This window comes from Caretta caretta, chromosome 1, assembly GCF_965140235.1.
Source record: "Caretta caretta isolate rCarCar2 chromosome 1, rCarCar1.hap1, whole genome shotgun sequence".
In the NCBI taxonomy this organism is placed as follows: Eukaryota; Metazoa; Chordata; order Testudines; family Cheloniidae; genus Caretta; species Caretta caretta.
In genome coordinates, this window is record NC_134206.1 from 51,704,910 (window position 1) to 51,723,146 (window position 18,237).

The 18,237-nt window shown below is 40.0% G+C and overlaps 1 protein-coding gene across 5 annotated transcripts in view; it reads left to right on the forward strand.

Annotated features, from left to right (window-relative positions):
• NBEA (neurobeachin) overlaps window positions 1-17,674 on the forward strand; it is an 858,254-nt gene extending 840,580 nt beyond the window's left edge. For all 5 annotated transcript variants that reach the window (XM_048847621.2, XM_048847613.2, XM_048847638.2 and 2 more), the window contains 4 exons: window positions 10,481-10,582; window positions 12,691-12,887; window positions 14,396-14,547; window positions 15,865-17,674. In XM_048847621.2, coding sequence (XP_048703578.1) covers window positions 10,481-10,582; window positions 12,691-12,887; window positions 14,396-14,547; window positions 15,865-15,955 — 542 coding nt within the window. In that variant the 3' untranslated portion in view covers window positions 15,956-17,674. The remainder of the gene's footprint in view (window positions 1-10,480; window positions 10,583-12,690; window positions 12,888-14,395; window positions 14,548-15,864) is intronic.
• Window positions 17,675-18,237: the final 563 nt, after the last annotated feature.

Here is an 18,237-nt window from a genome sequence, read left to right on the forward strand (position 1 = left end):
GATGGGGATCTCTGTTACAATTTTACAAGGATTTCTCTACACAAAATGTATTAAGTAATTTATAACTTAGAATACGTTGCTGCAATCCATAACAAAAAGGGTTTTTTTGCTTTAAATTGCCATTTGTTAGTTATTTTCTGTGATGTGAGGAGAATGAAATTTTACAAAGTTTTAAAATGCAGTGGTTTCCCATAAAAATAGACTTCGAGAAATAAATTTGCCTCAGTATCTGAATAATTCCCTATCCCTCCCTAAAATTACAAGAGTGAATACTATAAATGCTAAGTAACTTTATTTAGTTATTTGAGGCAAGTAGCAAGTTTTTAAGGATCACCACATTATATATGTCTGTGGGTAGAAGAAAATTGATTCAGGACAGTCTGGAATATTTCCAAACTGTTTTCAAATGGGTCTGAAACACTCATTATGGGCTATCCATCTGCCACTGAACTCAGTGGGAGTCTGTCTGTGGGTTTGAGTGAAAGCCAACTCTGGTCCAATATGGGCCAAATTATGAATACACTTATTCCAAGGTAAGTGGAGCAATCTCAATGACCTCATTAAAATTACTCATTACTACACTGAGTGTTAAGGATTTGCAAGATCAGGCCCGATATATGTCAAATAGGGGAGATTTTCAAAGGCACAAATATGAGGTGGACACCTAACTGCCTTTGAAAATCTTCTCCATTAATGTTTTGTATTAGGGTTGAGAAATCTATTCATTAAGTTTTCATTTGTAAAGGTACAGTTAATTTAAGGGTAAAGGTTTGTTTATATGTACAATTCATAATACAGCAGAGATATTCATGTTTTAAAAACATGAAGAACAAATGTGACCCTCTTGTGTTTAGTCTCTCATAACTGCAGAGTGTTGTAAGACAGCATTAAATCCAATTACCAGTTTGTCCTTTTTTTCTCTTTTAACATTTTTGGGCACTTGTTTGGCTTATTGCTACTGTAACTGTATTATTCCTCATAAAAGGCATACCAAAGACTATGTGATATGCACTAATGTTCAATATGTATTGTTACAGCTGTTTTATTTGTATATGCTATGATGGCTTTATTGAATGGCTCTTTCAAACAGGTGATTTTGAAACTAGAAAATTATCTCTATCTTTGAATAGAGACCTAAGTAGATGATAGAACTGCAGAAGAGTGAGGGACAGATGATTTCATCTGAAACAGACACAAATTCAAACACTAATTTGGAAGTGATAAAAATTAATTTGCACACTTTAATTGGAACCAGCCTCTTGCATGAAAGAAAGGAGAGCAGAGCAGGCAGTTAGTGCTAAAAGCTGATTGAATTTTTTGTCAGGTAGGTATGTTGGACTTGGCCGCTTATCCTCCTGAGCCTCTCTATGCAATATATTACATTCAGCCTCTGACTGGTGTTCTTTAAAAGGATCAATGCTATTCCTGTTTTGTCCCTAGAGCCTGAAATTGTATTGATCTTGGGACTTGACATTTCTCATTACATACCATAGCTTCCAACAGGATAGTTACAAGAAGTGTGAGTTAACACAGCTTTTTCTAACTGTGGTTGCACTGACCATTATAAATACATTTTGTCGATCAACCCAGAGCTCAATTTGTGCACCTCTTATAATGTATAGTTCTTAGAAGTGCTAAATGTACATTGTATCTGTACATATGCTTGAAAGGGATGCTGGGAACTTCAATAAAGGAGCTTAGGCAAATTATCCTGCACTCTTGTTTAGGTTGATAGAGAATTCCTCAAACTATAATCTTTGACTTTAGAACTAATGTTTCTGCAACAATTTTAAACAACTTCTTCATATGGCTGATGTAGATGTAGAGCAGCAACTATAATTTCACATTTCGGTGGTTAAGCCAGGTAATTGTGCCAGGAGTAGCGGAGTGACTATATTTGCAAAGTTTAAACCTTGCAAACCCTATATTTGCAAAGTTTAAACCTTGAAAGGGCAAAATTTAAAAAAAAAACATATCCCAAAACATTTTGCACCATGTGGACACAAATAGGTAGATGCCTGCACAGATATGTTTGCATATGTATTGTGACAGACCCAGACCAGTGGGGTACAGGAGTCTAGTAGAAGGCAGATATACTTGCCACTGGATGCATAGTTTTCTGTTCCCTGAGTGACCAGAGCAGGGCTGCCCTAGAGCAATCAGGAACCTGCTAGAACCAATTAAGACAGGCAAGCTAATTAAGACACCTAGAGCCAATTAAGAACTTACTAGAATCAATTATGGCAGGCAGGCTAATCAGGACACCAGGTTTAAAAAGGACCTCCCATCAGTTATTGGGGGGTGTGCAAGGAGCAGGTAGTGAGAAGGTGTGCTGCTGGAGGACTGAAGAGTACAAATGTGATCAGGCTTCAGGAAGAAGATCCTGCATTGAGGATAAAGAAGGTGCTGGGGGAAGGCCATCGGGAAGTAGCCCAGGGAGCTGTAGTTGTCACACAGCTGATACAGGGAACGTTGTAGACAGCTGCTATCCACAGGGCCCTGGGCTGGAACCCAGGCTGACCCTCTATACCGCGATCCCCCCCACTCCTGATTGGGCACAGGAGGAGTTGACCTGGTCTGTGAGAAACACCAGAAGGGAAGGTCCAATTTGGAAAGGAATCTGGCCTGTCCCCGACCCACTAGGTGGGACACAGAGACTGCGGGGATTGTTCTCCGTTTCCCTCATGCTGGCCAGTGATGAGGTTAGCTGAGTGAACAGCAGGTTTGAGCCTCAAGCAGAAGCGGCCAAACTGAGGGCTGCCGTGAACCACCAAAAAGCACAGGAGCCACCAAGGCAGAGGAGGAACTTTGTCACAGTATTGTCTGCTTGCATGTGTAGATGTTTATTTAAACCATTACGTGTTAATGCAATTTAAATCCCAGTTTTTGAACTTGGCTTTTTCTTGTGTTCATCCAAAATGTGGCTATAACAGGCACTAGGTTTCAGAACCTCATTGTAAATCAGGTCCATTCAGTGTTCCACTGTGTCAATCCAAAGAAAGTTGGCATGAAGCTATTTGCCCTACCTTCACCTATTTGCCTGGTGACCAAAATATGCCTCCACCATTGTCCTATATTCTATGGGAAGTGAGCCCTTTTGGGGCTCTCATGTTGAGATAAGACACTAATTTCAGTGCTCCATCTCACACATCGGAAGTAATGCAATAAAAAGTACTTAGCATTTATATAATATTGCATCAATAGATCTCAAAGCAGGGTATCACTACCTCTCATTTTAAAGATGGGGTCAATACAGTGATTTGCCCAAATTCACTTATCAAGTTAGTGGCACAGCTGGGATCAGAAGCCAACTGTCCTGACTCTGAGACCTGGGCCCTCTGTATTGGAGCACACTACATTCCTCTTTTTAGCTTTCTTCCATCTATGCAAGATTCACAGTCCATTGCCTATTGTGATTTTTGTGGGTGTCTAAAGTTCCACAATATTCATGTTTCTGAACAAATAAGGGAACAGTTCTGCCAAGATAAGATACTGTGAAGCTTGTCTTGAACTTAATACTATCAATAATCTTTCTTCGTAAAACATCAACTCATTGTAATTGGGCAACTTTCCCTAACTCGATAGCTGCATTATTTTCAGATGTAGCCTGGTAATTTTGACAAAATGTGTGCATGTTTTATGACTATAAAAACTAAAGATGATTATTTGTATCAACATCCAAAACAAAGCACCTCTGATGCGTTTATTTTATGTGGTTTTTTTTCTAAAGGCGTCAGTGATAAGATGCTTCTGTATCATACACGTATTTATTGAATTCAACATCTATAGCTCAATTATAGGCCTGTTCTTGTTCCCATCAAAGTCTGGGATGAAATGGGAACAGAATTTGACCCTATGTCTAAATCAGGCCTTTTTTTCCAAAAGAAGCCTAGGAGACATTTCCCCACAGCAATAGGTATATGTTACTTCCTCTAAGTGGTATTTTAATGGCAAGAAAATCCAGTGCATCAGAACAAATAATGACATTGTTCATATTTCTTTTTTTATTATAAAAGCATGGCATCTTCCACAGAAGAGCTTTACAGATGCATTATGCATTGCATTTTTGTCACAGAGATCAGAAGATCTTTTATTTTAAACCTTGCTGAAGAACTCAGTTGCCTGAAGAAAGGACTAAGTCTTATGTGCATTTTCTCTTTGTTTACCCTGTAATGATTTTTTTGCAGAGGTGCCATATTGGGAAAATTACTCTAAGCTTATAGTGATGGTGTTTCAATTCATAGTGAGGTAGTTTCACCTACAGCTCCCTCTGTGCCATAGCCTTTAACCTCTAGCTGCATCTGTCAGTTGTGATGTGACAGTGACGGAATATTTTGCTAGATTTTGAATGATTGCTGAGGTTCATGACATCTGTTCTTTGTGATGAAGTGTAATGTGGGTGAGGTTCTCTTCCCCATGCTGCGGTTTTCCCAGTAGAAAAATATCACTGACTATAATTTTATTTTCTTTCTTTGAGCACTAAGGGGAAATAATGTAAGTTTTGTAACCATTTAACTGTTACTCCAAATAATCAAATTCTGTGACTACATTTTACAGATTTATGAAGTATATTCAAAAATAGGATTTTTAAAAATCTGTAGTAAGGAACACCGTCAGTCTGTATAGGCTTTAATGTTTGCATATCAAAAGGATCATAGTTAACATCCAGTTTAATTATAAAAATGTTTGTTTTTCTACATTAACTCTGTCTTTGCTGATTTAAAATTAAATGTTTGCAGCTTCAATACGTTCTTGTGTTTTGCTATTCCAGAATAACATGTTACAGATAGTATACTGTTGTCTTTGGCAAAGTATGAGGAAAAAATCTTGTTACAAATTATGTTCTGCTTTTCTTTCAGGATTTAAAAGCACATGAGATCATTTAACTTAATCATTTATTAGTTTGCTCATAGTCTAATGACACTGTGTAATTTATCTTATCTTTAATACTTTATAATAATTTGATCAAGAGATCAAAAACCATGAGTTGGATCCCCAAAAACCCATGAGATTGGCCCCACAAATCATAAAACAGTCTAAAAACATCACCAAGCCATATTTTTAGTCTGTCTTTTGGCTTTTTAACTTTCTTCTGCTCTTCTGGCTTTGTGTGTGTGATAATTTCATGTTGAAAGTCAACCTTTAATGCACACAAACTGCACACCTCTCCCTGGTTCTTCAGATGGAGACTCCACTTACCCTCTCCTCATCTCTAAGACAGGGGAACTGCCATACACTTCCTGTTGCTGTCTTGACTCCCTCGATCCCCTGTCTTGCTGCTCTCCAGGGCTTATCCCTTTCCCCAGACCCAGTAGCACTTCCTCCACTTCCCTGCCTCACTGCTCCCTGGGACTTCATCTCTACCTGGATCCCAAGTAGAGGAGAAATTGTGGGATCAGAGCTGCTTCTTATATCATTGCAAGAGCTCCTCTTGCAGATGCCAAAATCCTGTGACTCACAGTCTGTTCTAGACGGCCTACCCTGGATGCTCGGAGGGTATTCCCTTTACTTACCACTACCCCTGGACTTGGGGAACTGCCACTCTGTCCTGTCCATCTCTTACCCCACCACTGTCATCTGCACCTGCCTCAGTCTCACTCCTGCCTCCCACATCCTCAGCCTCCCTTCTGCCCTGCTCCTTCCTCAGTCACCCTCCTGCCTCCCACATCCCCAGCCTTCCTCCTCAGCCTCCCTTCTGCCCCGCTCCTTCCTCAGTGTCCCTCCTGCCTCCCACATCCTCAGCCTCCCTTCTGCTCCCCCTGGGCCTTGCTCTCCCTCACTCTCCTCATCTACCTTCCATAGTGTCTCTGCACTCCTCACAGTCTGTGTCCTGTCTAGCCCCCTGAATCATAGCATGGAAGCCATGTGGGCATGGCTTCAATTTCATTGCAAATACTGCAGTAGGAAGTAGCAGCCAACTTTATTAAAGGCAGCTGGACTCCCACATAAATTATCGGGAAATGGTGGACATCTTGCTGGCTTTAGCCACATTGACAGTAATAGGAGATGGTGGCCCTCTTGAATAACGAAAATTCATGAGTTGGCATCCTTTCATCATGTTTTCAAGAGACGGGTAAAAAACACCTGAAATCACTAGCATCACGATGAAATCGCAAGAGTTGGCAATACTGACTCACTGTAACTGTTCAACCAAATAAACACTTGGACCTAGATTGTCCCCATCAGAGCCCTGGGAAAGCTTCCCCTGCAGGACACTCACCTGGCTGCTGTGTGTGGGTCCCACACACTGGGCTCGCATGCTTTTAAACTTTCCTTGATCTTAGTAGGCTCCAGCTGCTGTGTCTTTGGCTCTATGGCACACTTCATGGGAACAGACTCTGTCTGTTACTCCCTGACAGATGTGGGACCTTGCATCCAGGACAAGTGCTGATCTCTCAGACTCTCCGGTAGTTTAAGTACACCCTTTCGCAGAGTTCCATCCTTGTGATCACTCTGGTTTACATTTAATTTCTCCATGGACATATGATTGTTGAAGCACATAATAGACAGACTTTGCTAAAAGAATTCTAAAGCAATTATTCTTTTCTTTAGAGAGCACAAGAGATATACAGGTCCAGAAATAAATATGCTATATGCCCTTCCCTGATTTAGTTTCTTCACCGCTGTTGGGTGTTCTTTGGGATTTGGTCAGTGTCCTTTAGTGTGTCCAGGATCCCATCTCCTTCACTTGACTTCTCTGAATCATTGGGTTGTGCACGTGGACGCACTCACTTGTTCTTTTCTCTCTCTCTCTCAGCTTGTGAGAGTCTTCCTTTTATGCAGTTCCAGTCCCCACTGTGAGGGTGACCCCAATAATCAGTCTTGTCAGGTAATCAAAGTCACCCACTAGGTGGTCTGTTGCTCAGTTACAATCTACCTTGGCGGACCAGTTTTCTTGGTAAGGCCACCTCCTTTGTCTAAATCTGTTTGCACTGGAATAGAAGACTATCAAGATATAATGACTTTTTTTGTGGTTAGCCCTGAGTCAGAAGTCCAGTCCAACCTGGAGGTACAAAGACAGAAGGCAGACAAAGCCCAAGTTCAAAATAGAGTTTGCAGTCTGACACAGCTATATACAGAAGGCCAGATCGTCAAAGACATTTATGCTTCTAACTTCCATTTAAATCAATCTGTAGAAGTTAGGAACCTAAATACCTTTGAGAATCTGGGCCACAGTTCATAATCTCAAACAAAATTCATGAATTGTACATATACTGATTTCCCAAATTGTCACAGTCCCCTTTCACAGAAGAACCCACAGAATGGGAACACAGACTGGAAAATCCATAAGATTGTTGCATCATCTCCTCAGATTATTCCACCCCACACATCATACCCTTGGATATATAAAAGCCACATAAAAAAAGAAACCACCAAAACTCAACCTCAATCTCTAGCAAATCCCTGGTCAGATACACACAGCACATGTCTCTTTCTGCTTCTCGCAGCTTTCTGCTCTCCCTAGCTGAAAAGCCAGATCATCTGCCAGTTTTGTACACCTCCCCCTTTGATAGGAGAGGTTAATGCTGTGGAGGGTGAGTTTATACTTTACTTGTAACTTCTTTTTTTTGCATTTTAAACCCATTTCATAAAGAATCACATTACAGAGACTGACTGTTCCAGGTATAATTTCCAGCCAAGGAAGAAAAGTGCATTCCTGTTTCCCAAGAAAAAAAGGAGGTTGAAGACCAGTCCTGGACCTCAGGCTCTGAACACGTACATCTTTACACAGCAATTCAGGATGGTAACTCTAACAGTCCTAATCCCATCCTTAGAAATCTCCAGGATTTCACAACCCAAGGCAATTGGATTCCCTAATGGTTGTCACTTCACATCATCATTCTCAAACTCAGAGCAGTTTGCTATGTGTTTGCATCAGGGGCCACTGAGCCAAAATAATGTTGGACAACAGAGTGGCCATGTACTATATAAATCATCAGGGAGGACCAAGATACCAGTGCCTATGTGCAGAGTTAATAAGGCTATGGAACTGGTGCATGTCCCAGCACATAAACATCTCAGCAGTTTATCTGATGGGACTGCAAAACAGCATGGCAGACTCCCTGAGAAAATACTTCTGCCATGACCCTGAGTGGGAACGCAGCAATTTGGTCTTTCAGACGATTTGTTAGTTTTGGAGCGTCCCAGAGATAGCTCTCTTTGCATCCAACGCAAAGTGCCAATGCTTCTGCTCGAGGGCAGATTACAGTTGCAACCTGATAGGGGACAGCCTCCTCGTTCCTTGACATCACACCTTGCGGAGCACTTACTCTCCATCGATCCTCATAGCTCTAAAACAAGAGGGATCATTAGCTATCCTCATAGCACCATCAAGACTGAGGCAAGCATGGTTCCCATATCTGTTTTGCCTCTTCACCTTCCTCTGACAGCAGATCTCCTAGCACAGGAATCAAGCACCATAACCCACCCTAGTCTCTTATCACAGCACCTCAAGGTCTGGCTCCTCAATCGTTCACAGGCAGAGAATTCGACTGTTCTCTGAAAGTTAAGACTGCACTTCTGAGCAACACCCACCAGGAGGAAAAACTACCTGCAAAAGTGGAGGCGTTTCCAAGCCTGATGTGCCAGTCAATCTCTGTCTCCTTCACAAGTCTCTCCTCGGGAACATACTTGATTACCAGCTGAATTAAAAAACACAGGGTTTGTTAATTAGCTCCATTAAGGTACATCTAGCTGCCATTACTTTCATCCACAGCCGTTTTCAATGACAGGTCAAGGGGTTTCTGTTTTTGCACACCCTAGCACTCTTAGATTCCTTAAGAGTTTGTCTAACCTTTTTCCTCACCTCAAACAGCCTATTTCACCTTGGGACCTTAGCCTAGTTCTCAGTGCCTTAAAAAAACCTCTGAACCCATGGGGAGCTGTTCACTCCTTCATTTATCCTTCAAGAAGTCATTTCTTATAACCATAATTTTGGCCAGGAGGCCAAGAGAGCTTGAGGCATTCATGGCTGACCCTCCTTACACAATTTTCTACTAGGATAAAGTGACTCTATGTCCCCATCCTCATTTCCTGCCTAAGGTCTCATCAGAATTCCACATCAGTCAGCACATTCAATTGACAGTATTTTACCCCAAGCCTCCCTCTTCAAGAAAGGAGCCTTGTCTTCATACCCTGGATGTGTGTAGGGCTCTTGCCTTCTACCTTGACAGCACTCAGTCTTTCACGGCTTTCCCAGACTTTGTCTCTTTCACAGAAAGAATGATGGAACAGCCCATTTCTACTAAAAATGGGTTTCCGGGTGCATTTTAGCTTATGAAGCTTCTGGAATGCACCCCCCACTTAAAGTGACTGCTCATTCCACTAGGGCTCAATCCACCTCCAGAGCCCTACTTCAGAATATACCCATCATGGACATATGCACAGCCACCACCTGGTCATCTGTTCACACGTTTTCCCAGCACTACACTATCGTAACTGCTTCCAGGGTGGATGTGACCTGTAGCGAAGTTGTTCTTCGATCTACTGAATGTGCCTCCTCTGCTTATGAGGTGGAGCACCCATAGGAACAACAACTGGAAGAAGAAAGAGAGATTACTTAACCAGTTCAGTAACTGGAGTTCTTTAAGATGTTTTGTCCTTATGGGTGCTCCTCATCTGCTCCTCTTCCCCTCTGCTGCAGACTCTTTTTTCTGGGCTTCATGGTTGAGAAGAAACTTGAGCAGCAATGGGTCTGCCCATCCCTATATCCCCTCACACTGGAGCATGAGAATATGCAGGGGGCAGGCATGAACTTGTGGGCACTACTGACAAAAAAATCTTCGCACTTCCTGAGGTGTAGCTCCCACAGAGACAAAACATCTCAAAGAACTCCAGTTACTGTACAGGTAAGTGACCTCTTTTTTAACATGTGTAGCTGACTGTCAGTGCGTGAAGTACCTGTGTCATACACACACACACACACCTGTAAATAAATTCATAATTACATGTCCAGCTGTTTGTTTTCCCATATTTTAAATCTTGAAGTAATAGGCATTCAGAAATACGTAGATTCCAGAATGATGAAGGGATTCAAAAAACCACCATAATTTTCTAAGTTTCTTTTTTCTAGAAGTATGTGCTATGTTACACTGCATATCACTGTGTTACTTTTATCTTTAATAGTGTCATACTCCATGTGTTCTGTGGAATGCATGTCTCTTTTCAGTATAGTTAGAACACACAGCACAGATTTCCAGTATCTTATTGTCATCCTGTGCAGGATACGCAGCATATCTCCCACTGTTACTAAATAAGAGAGGTATATTTATGTGAACAAGTGAGCATTGAAGTGTTGCTTTATGAGAGCCTTGTTAAGGTTTAAATGCAGTTCCGCACAGAAAACCCAAGAATGAGACGTTTATGCAGATTGCACCTTCCTCTGATGCTTACTGAATTAAAACAAATTGCAGCAAAACTCCTCCTTCGTTGTTGAAACATGTTTGGTTTGTAATTTCTTACTATTGTTGTTTTCTTACAGGTGATTATCCTGCTCCTAGAGCTGTTCTAACTGGTCATGACCATGAAGTTGTCTGTGTATCGGTCTGTGCAGAGCTGGGACTTGTTATCAGCGGTGCTAAAGGTCAGAAGTCATTTTATAGTTTAAGTTTTAAAAATTTCAAAGTCTCCTTCAGTGAGTGTTTTTCAGTGTTCCCTTGAGCCAAGTGCAATTTAATTATCCTAAGTCTCCTCAACCAAGAAATATTTTAATTCTGATAGTCTCAGCAGTTGCTAACTCTGAACATAATACTTTCTATCAATACCTATGACACTTAGACACAAACACACTTAGTATATCAGAAAACATTACTCACCAGTAGCAGCACTGTGCACAATGGTATCATGATAAAAACCATCAGATGGAAACATAGGATTGTGGGGAGAGCCAGCTAGGAATGCCCCTATCCCCAAGTTAGCTGTCACATTTTAAATAAAGATTAGGCATATTTGGGTTGTCCCCATTCTCTTGGGCAAGAGAAGTAGAGCCTGTTGGATTGTGCATGGGTCCGTGCACAGATGCCAACACGTAGAATGTTGTTTTTTTCAGTGGGCAGTTCTCCAAAGAAGCAGGAGCCTGGACGCTGTTATTTGCCATCTTCCACTAGAAAGTTTTGAGCCATCTGCTGAATTATCAGTTGTTTGCCTATTTCTCCAATTATTTGTCTGTAGAATCCAGAGTACCCAACAATTACTAATATAAGTTCTCAAAATAGCCATCCCATCCTTTTCCCCCATCCTTGTAGAGATGTCTGCCAAAGAATTATAGTAATTCAATTGAATAAACATTCCAATCTAAATGTTGAGTGTTTCAGCTTGACCATTCATTATTGGATTCCTTTATTTTTCACTCTTTCCATTTGGTTCATTCCATTCATCTCTGTTTCTTTTCTCGCTTTCTTATTTCCATCTACAATCTTTTTTGCACAGCTCTCTCTCATTTAGCTCCTTTTCTTGATTTGAAAAGGAGCGTATTTTTTCTTCTTATCCTTTCCTATTCACCTCTGTTATTTTATGTGTTCTCCCTTACTTCCCTTCTTCTGATCTTTCTTCTTCTCTTCTCCACATTATTCTACTGACTCTTCATGGTCCCTTCTCCCTCATTTCTCTTTCCGTCCCATCTCCTCCTCCTGGAATTCCAATATATTGCTTCTCCCACAGATCCAACCCTCTTCCTCTTCTCCTCATGATGATGCCTCTTTCATCCATGTCTCCTCATAGGAATTTATTCTTCCACTAATTCCTAAGAAGGGTTGTTGCTTGTGAGGGCAAAAAGGCCAGGTTGATTACTCTGCCCCATACATTCACAGTTAAGCTTGTTGGACTGACACATTTTATGATAACTTTGAGCTCAACATTTATTTTCATAGCTGACTTTGAAACCTCTGAATTCTGCAGATTCTAACAGGAAATGCTAATTATTAATTCTAATAATGACATATTATATAAGAAGGGTAGGCTAGGTCAAGAAATTTATGAGATAAAGCACAGTAACTAGGAACCTACCCTGAAGCTTTTCTTGCAGTGATGTTAATTCTTAGCCCATAAGCCAGCTTCATATTACTTTAATGCAATAGGACTGTACCCTTTTGAACTGTATTGTTGCAAACTACCTTCTATTATTATGGCTGAGATCTCTGGTAGACTATCCACAGCTGCATTACACACTAATGGAAATGTAAGGCTTTAGTAATGCAGCTCTTTAGTTGTCCAGCACCCAGTGCCTCTATAAAGACCTACATATCAAATAAAGAATACATCCCTGAATGATTAAGAGGAATTGGGGCCTACACTGTTAGTCCCAGAAACCCACCATCAAATTCTGCTCTCCTGAGCTGTCTCTCCCATGTCTCTTCCCTTAGTTACGCCAGCCCCTAAGGTTTATACATTCAAGTTCTCCCATCTTATGTTTTCTCACTGATTCCTCTTCTCAAGCTTCTCAAGTATTTCAAGTTAAAAATACTCACAATTGAAAGAGGTTAACAGTTAAAGTAAATTAAAAAACATACCACTCTGCTGATATGCTGTATCCTTTTCCTCCGTCTGCCACCTGCGTTGTTGTTGTAGTAGACTGTAATATTTTAGGTCAAGGACTATGTCTTCCTATGTCTGTACATATTGTCTGTGTGCATACTGCATATAGTTTGTGAAACAAGCATCTATATAATATATTTTATTGTTTTCAATGTACAGAAGGTCCTTGTCTGGTACACACAATTACTGGAGATTTGCTGAGAGCACTTGAAGGGACTGAAAACTGCTTGTACCCTCGCTTAATTTCAGTATCTAGTGAAGGCCACTGCATCATCTACTATGAGCGAGGACGGTTCAGCAATTTCAGCATTAATGGCAAACTCTTAGCTCAGATGGAGATCAATGACTCAACCAGGGTAAATCTAAACGCAAACAACCGTTTGACACTGCACTCCTTTTTTAAAATAAATGGAATGTGTTTGCAATGTTACTTAGAGAAAATACAAGGGTGAAAGTGGGCCGGTAAGGGCTGGCACAGTGTACTGGTAAGAAGTGGCCGCCAGTACCAGCCCATACACAGCCCACATTAAAGCACCGATGGGTAGGCACCCTACAAGCAGGGCTGCCGACAGGAGAGCACAAAAGGGGCAGCTTCCCCGGGGCCTGGCGATTTAAAACGGCTCTGCGCTCCTGGCTGCCGCCTCCCCTACCGTGGCAGCAGCTGGAGCCCCAGGCCTTTTAAATCGCTGCTGGAGCCCTGGGCGGCGCAGGCCAGGCAGCGTGGAAGGGCTGGCTGGGGGAGGCTGACCCCCAGCCCTGCCCCTTCTGGGGGCCCGGAGCTGGGACCCCATATTGGTAAGTCTTTTATCTTACTTTCACCCCTGAGAAAATAACATGTATAAAATTGCTGTTCTCAGAAAATGTAATGTTCAAATAGATACCCTTTTATGTCCACCTCAAGTCAGCAAAAAGAATGAGGAGTACTTGTGGCACCTTAGAGACTAACAAATTTAAGCTAAAACCCACTTCATTAGATGCATGCAGTGGAAAATACAGTAGGAAGATATATATATACACACAGAGAACATGGAAAAATGGGTGTTGCCATACCCACTATGAGAGTGATTAGTTAAGGTGAGCTCTTATCAGCAGGAGAGAAAAAAACCAACCTTTTGTAGTGAATAATGCCCATTTTTTCATGTTCTCTGTGTGTGTGTATATATATATATCTTCCTACTGTATTTTCCATTGCATGCATCCAGTGAAGTCGGTTTTAGCCCACGAAAGCTTATGCTCAAGTAAATTTGTTAGTCTCTAAGGTGCCAAAAGTCCTCCGGTTCTTTTTACTGATACAGACTAACACGGCTGCCACTCTGAATCAAGACAGCAGTGAACTCATGCTTTTTTCAAAATAAATAAGAACAAATTGTTTATGATACTAGATGATTCCTGGAATTTAAGTTTAGACTTAAATTTCAGCGGGAAATATGTCTTTAAAACAAAATTGTTTGAAATTAGTTCCTTCTTCACTTATTAGCAACTACGTGACTTCAGGACCTCCTACCAGTAGCACTTGAAGCAGTGTAAGGAATGCAGGTCTCTACTCTGCCTTAGGTGTTAGTGATGGCATCAAATACTGCAGGGCAAACCCAAGTTTTGCATGCTGAACTCAAGTCTTGGCAATTAAAAGCTTTGTAGGTCACAGGTGAAATGTATTTATTTGTCATTTTAAAGGCATACAGGTAACTTACTGAAGATTTGGCGTCCCTAAACAGGTTTTGTTATTTTTAAGTATTTCTCTTCACCTTTAAATGTGGGCAGAAACACAAACATACACTCCATTGGTGAGAGCTATTTGTGGGGCTGTTTGTCACTTTCCCCCACTATTAACTGAAGTTACTGGTTTTGGTTGTCTCTTCTCAAGGCCATCCTCCTGAGCAGTGATGGACAGAACCTGGTGACTGGGGGGGACAATGGAGTAGTGGAAGTGTGGCAGGCTTGTGATTTTAAACAGCTCTATATTTACCCTGGCTGTGATGCTGGCATACGAGCAATGGACTTGTCTCATGATCAGAGGTGAGTTGCAGCATTAGAATTAAAATCACCCGGTAAATATTAAACAAAACTATTAAATACTGTCTCTTTGATGTTAGTATGTTGAATGACTGTTATACTTCATTTAAAATATGTGATACAACTATGCTCTGTTATTTCCTGTTGATCTAGCTGACTTGACAGTTTAAGTATAAGTGCCTAATCCTATAGGCACTTATACATCTGCTTAACTTTAAGCAGACACATAGTCCCAGTCCCATGCACCATTTTCTCCCTTAGTGTAAATCAGGAAAATTACATTGACTTCGTCTGAGATATGCTGATTTATGGTTGCTAAGGATCTGGCTTGATTGCATATGCATAAGTGTTTGCAGGATCGGGGCCTGAGTGAGTATTGTATTATCACCGGCCAGTGCAGGGATGCATGAGCCTGATCTCTGAATCTCCTGTTTTAGTGTGATTAAAATGTAAGTCTAATGATGTATTTATACCGGGTTGTGAGTGGCTTTAGTTTTTGCATCATTTGCCAATATGGTGTTTGTCAGCAAAACTCACACTCAGGAAATGTGAAGGATTTTTAAAAATCCTTTAGTATTCATTTCAGCTTACTTTATTTACACGTTTTAGAATTCTTATACTATGTACCACTGTTTGATGCAGCACCAAAAATATCCATAATCAAATACCTACTCAGTTTATTTGTGTATCATTTGATGATCTGAAACAAGATTTCGGTCTCAGCCAAATCAAAACTAACTTACAGAACAAGGCTTATTTACTCTTGGAATTCTGCCATTTTATGTTACAGTGCTGAACTGCATTCTATAGCTTCTTGTTTACAATAAGGAAATATAGCACATTCTATTTACTACACTAATTTGTCTATCTTCTGATTCTAATGCTGGGTTCTGAAACCCCATTTCAGCAATGCACCTAAGCACAGGCTTACTTTCAGCACATGATTACTCTCATTTAAGTGGGGACTGATAAAATGCATTTTGTATTGTTTGGTATCAGCAATTGGTTGACATCCAAGATCCAGTTGTAGGAGGCAGATAAGAAAAACTCAGACTCACAATTAAAGGGGTCAGTTGTAACTTGAAATCCGTCATAATTATTTCTGCTAAAGAAAGAAACTAGGAGCATATTCAGTATGAAACTTTTTAAGAACACCTAATTAGCACAATATGCATTTATATGTAACTGTCAAAGAGAAGCCCCCGTTCTGTTACTATTTTTAATATTCAGCGTAACCTGAAGTTTCTGAAAGTTAAAAGATGACTACTATGTGGGTAAAAAATGTAACAAGTACAGTATCTATCTTTTCACCTTTTTCAGAACTCTGATTACTGGCATGGCTTCTGGTAGCATTGTAGCTTTTAATATAGATTTTAATCGGTGGCATTATGAGCATCAGAACAGATACTGAAGCTTAATGAAGAACTGAAGGCCAAGGTAAAGCTGAGAGCACAAGTGCTACAATGAAAGGCGTAATCTCTGGTGGAAAAACACGTCTGCATTGACCTCCGTTGTACATTCCATTACACCCAGCAATAGCTGTACATTGTAGTCAGCAACCATTTTATTTTGTGTGTTTTTTCACAACTGAACACCAGCTGCTGAAAAGCAAGCTTGTATCATGTAAATTATATGAATTAGGAGATGTTTTGGTAATTATTTCATATATCTTTGTTTATTGAGAAAAGGTAGTAGGATGCGCCACAAGAGACTTTTGAAAATTCTGAGGAACCTTGTGTCCAGTTGTTACAATGTTTAGTCTGTGAATCTAACATGCATCCCATTTCCAGTCTCTTTTCAAGCTGAGAAAAAAAAATATGTTTGATACTTTGTACATCAGATGCACATCTTAACTTTGAAGGGATACTTTTGTAAAAGTAAAACCTTGTATAAAGAACAAAAATGTTTCTTAATTTTATTGTGGAGTTACAACTTGCATGTAATTTAAACCTGATGTCTTGATGGAACAGGGGTATTCACGCAAATCAAACTGGAGATCTGTCTAAGGGTACAGCTTGCATTAAAGGGTTGAATTTGGGTGCAATCAGTAATTTTGACATTTTCACCAAAATATTTTTTCACTTTTTAAATCTAAACTCATTCTCTTCCAAGTGGAGTTTTGCTCATGAAGCATTTGGATAAGAAGCCATCATTTGCCATACTTATACAATGAAAGTTAAATTCTTCCCTTTTAAACTTATAGACAAGTCAGAAAGGGAGCATAGTGGAAAGGTTCTGATTTTCATTATATCATCAAGAGTCTTGTAATGCTCTATAGCGCTTAATGACTCCCACACGGCAAGAGTGCTATACTTCTGGATTCATCACATTTGGCATACGGTCCACTGAGAGAAGAGAGCCTCAGTTACATTTTTCTCTTATTTTTCCTCTGAATAGCTTGGTTTGTTTAACAACCTTAGCTTTTATTGCAAAAATAAGTTATTCTTTTAGGTTCTTCTGAAAATCTCACCGGAAGTCACATTCTCAGCCTAAGGCACTTCATGTGTTACAATACTGTAATGATGACCATCAGAATAATTTTCCACACATTGTACTAATCAAATTACACACCCAGGGGTATATACACTTTACTTCATGTTTCTTCTTTGTATATTTGGTGACTGTATTGTCATAGATGTACATATTGTGTCGGTAGGGCTATGAGGCATGTAACAGGAATGTAATTTTCTCAGACTTTACACTCACTTGCAGTCATTTATTTAAAATGATAATGGATTCTTTGTATTGGCACTTTGCACCAGAAACATATCATTATTTATTGATGTGATTACTTATTTGTTATCCACCTTGTATTAGTAAGTTTTAGCACTGAATTCCTTCTTCATTGTTGTTTGTATTTAAAAGATTCTGAAATCATGGGGAATCAACGTAATGATTAAGTTATTCATCACCAGTCTGTAAGCAATATCTTGAGTTTGTAGCTTAGAATTGGGAGAATACTGAACATCTGGAAGACCAGTTCATTTCATCTTGAGATCATGGTGAAATATTTTGGATATATAAATTCCTTAAGCTATTGTAACCATGTTTTATTGCAAAGATGTAAAATATGCCAGATGTGTGTGAGTTGGAAATCCAAAAAAGAAAAATAAAATATGCAAAGAATTCAGTGATTGTTTTTTATTTCATTGAACTTTTCACCAAAACATCCACATTGTCACTGGAAATAAATAATAGTTTTAAGAAATGTTCTCTGTTATAATCACTGTGTATAAAAATGGATATCTTGGAGGTTGTGTTCTCAGTCACTGAAGGGAATGAAAGAACTCTTGATACACAGTTTGATTTCTAATCCTGTAGATTATCAACACATAAAGAGAAAATACTAAAGTTGTTCTGAACAGCAAAAAGGAGAAATAGAAAAGTTTGAAGAAAGAAAACTTATGGTTTAAAAATCTGCCTATGGCTGCAGTCCTGTCATTTGGATCCTTGTGAGCAGATAGCATGCATTTTGATGGACCTCTGTTCAGGTGTGAAGGTCTGATCAAGGCCATGTTGGCATCTCTCAATACCTGACACTTAGCATAAAAACAATACACAACTGTAATAGTTAATATTTTCAGTTTAGTTAGTAATCCATAGCTTTAACATCTCCCTTTGTAGAAATATCTGGCAAGCAATTATCTATCTCACTGGTTCTCAGACTGTGGGTCAGGACTCAATTTTAATGGG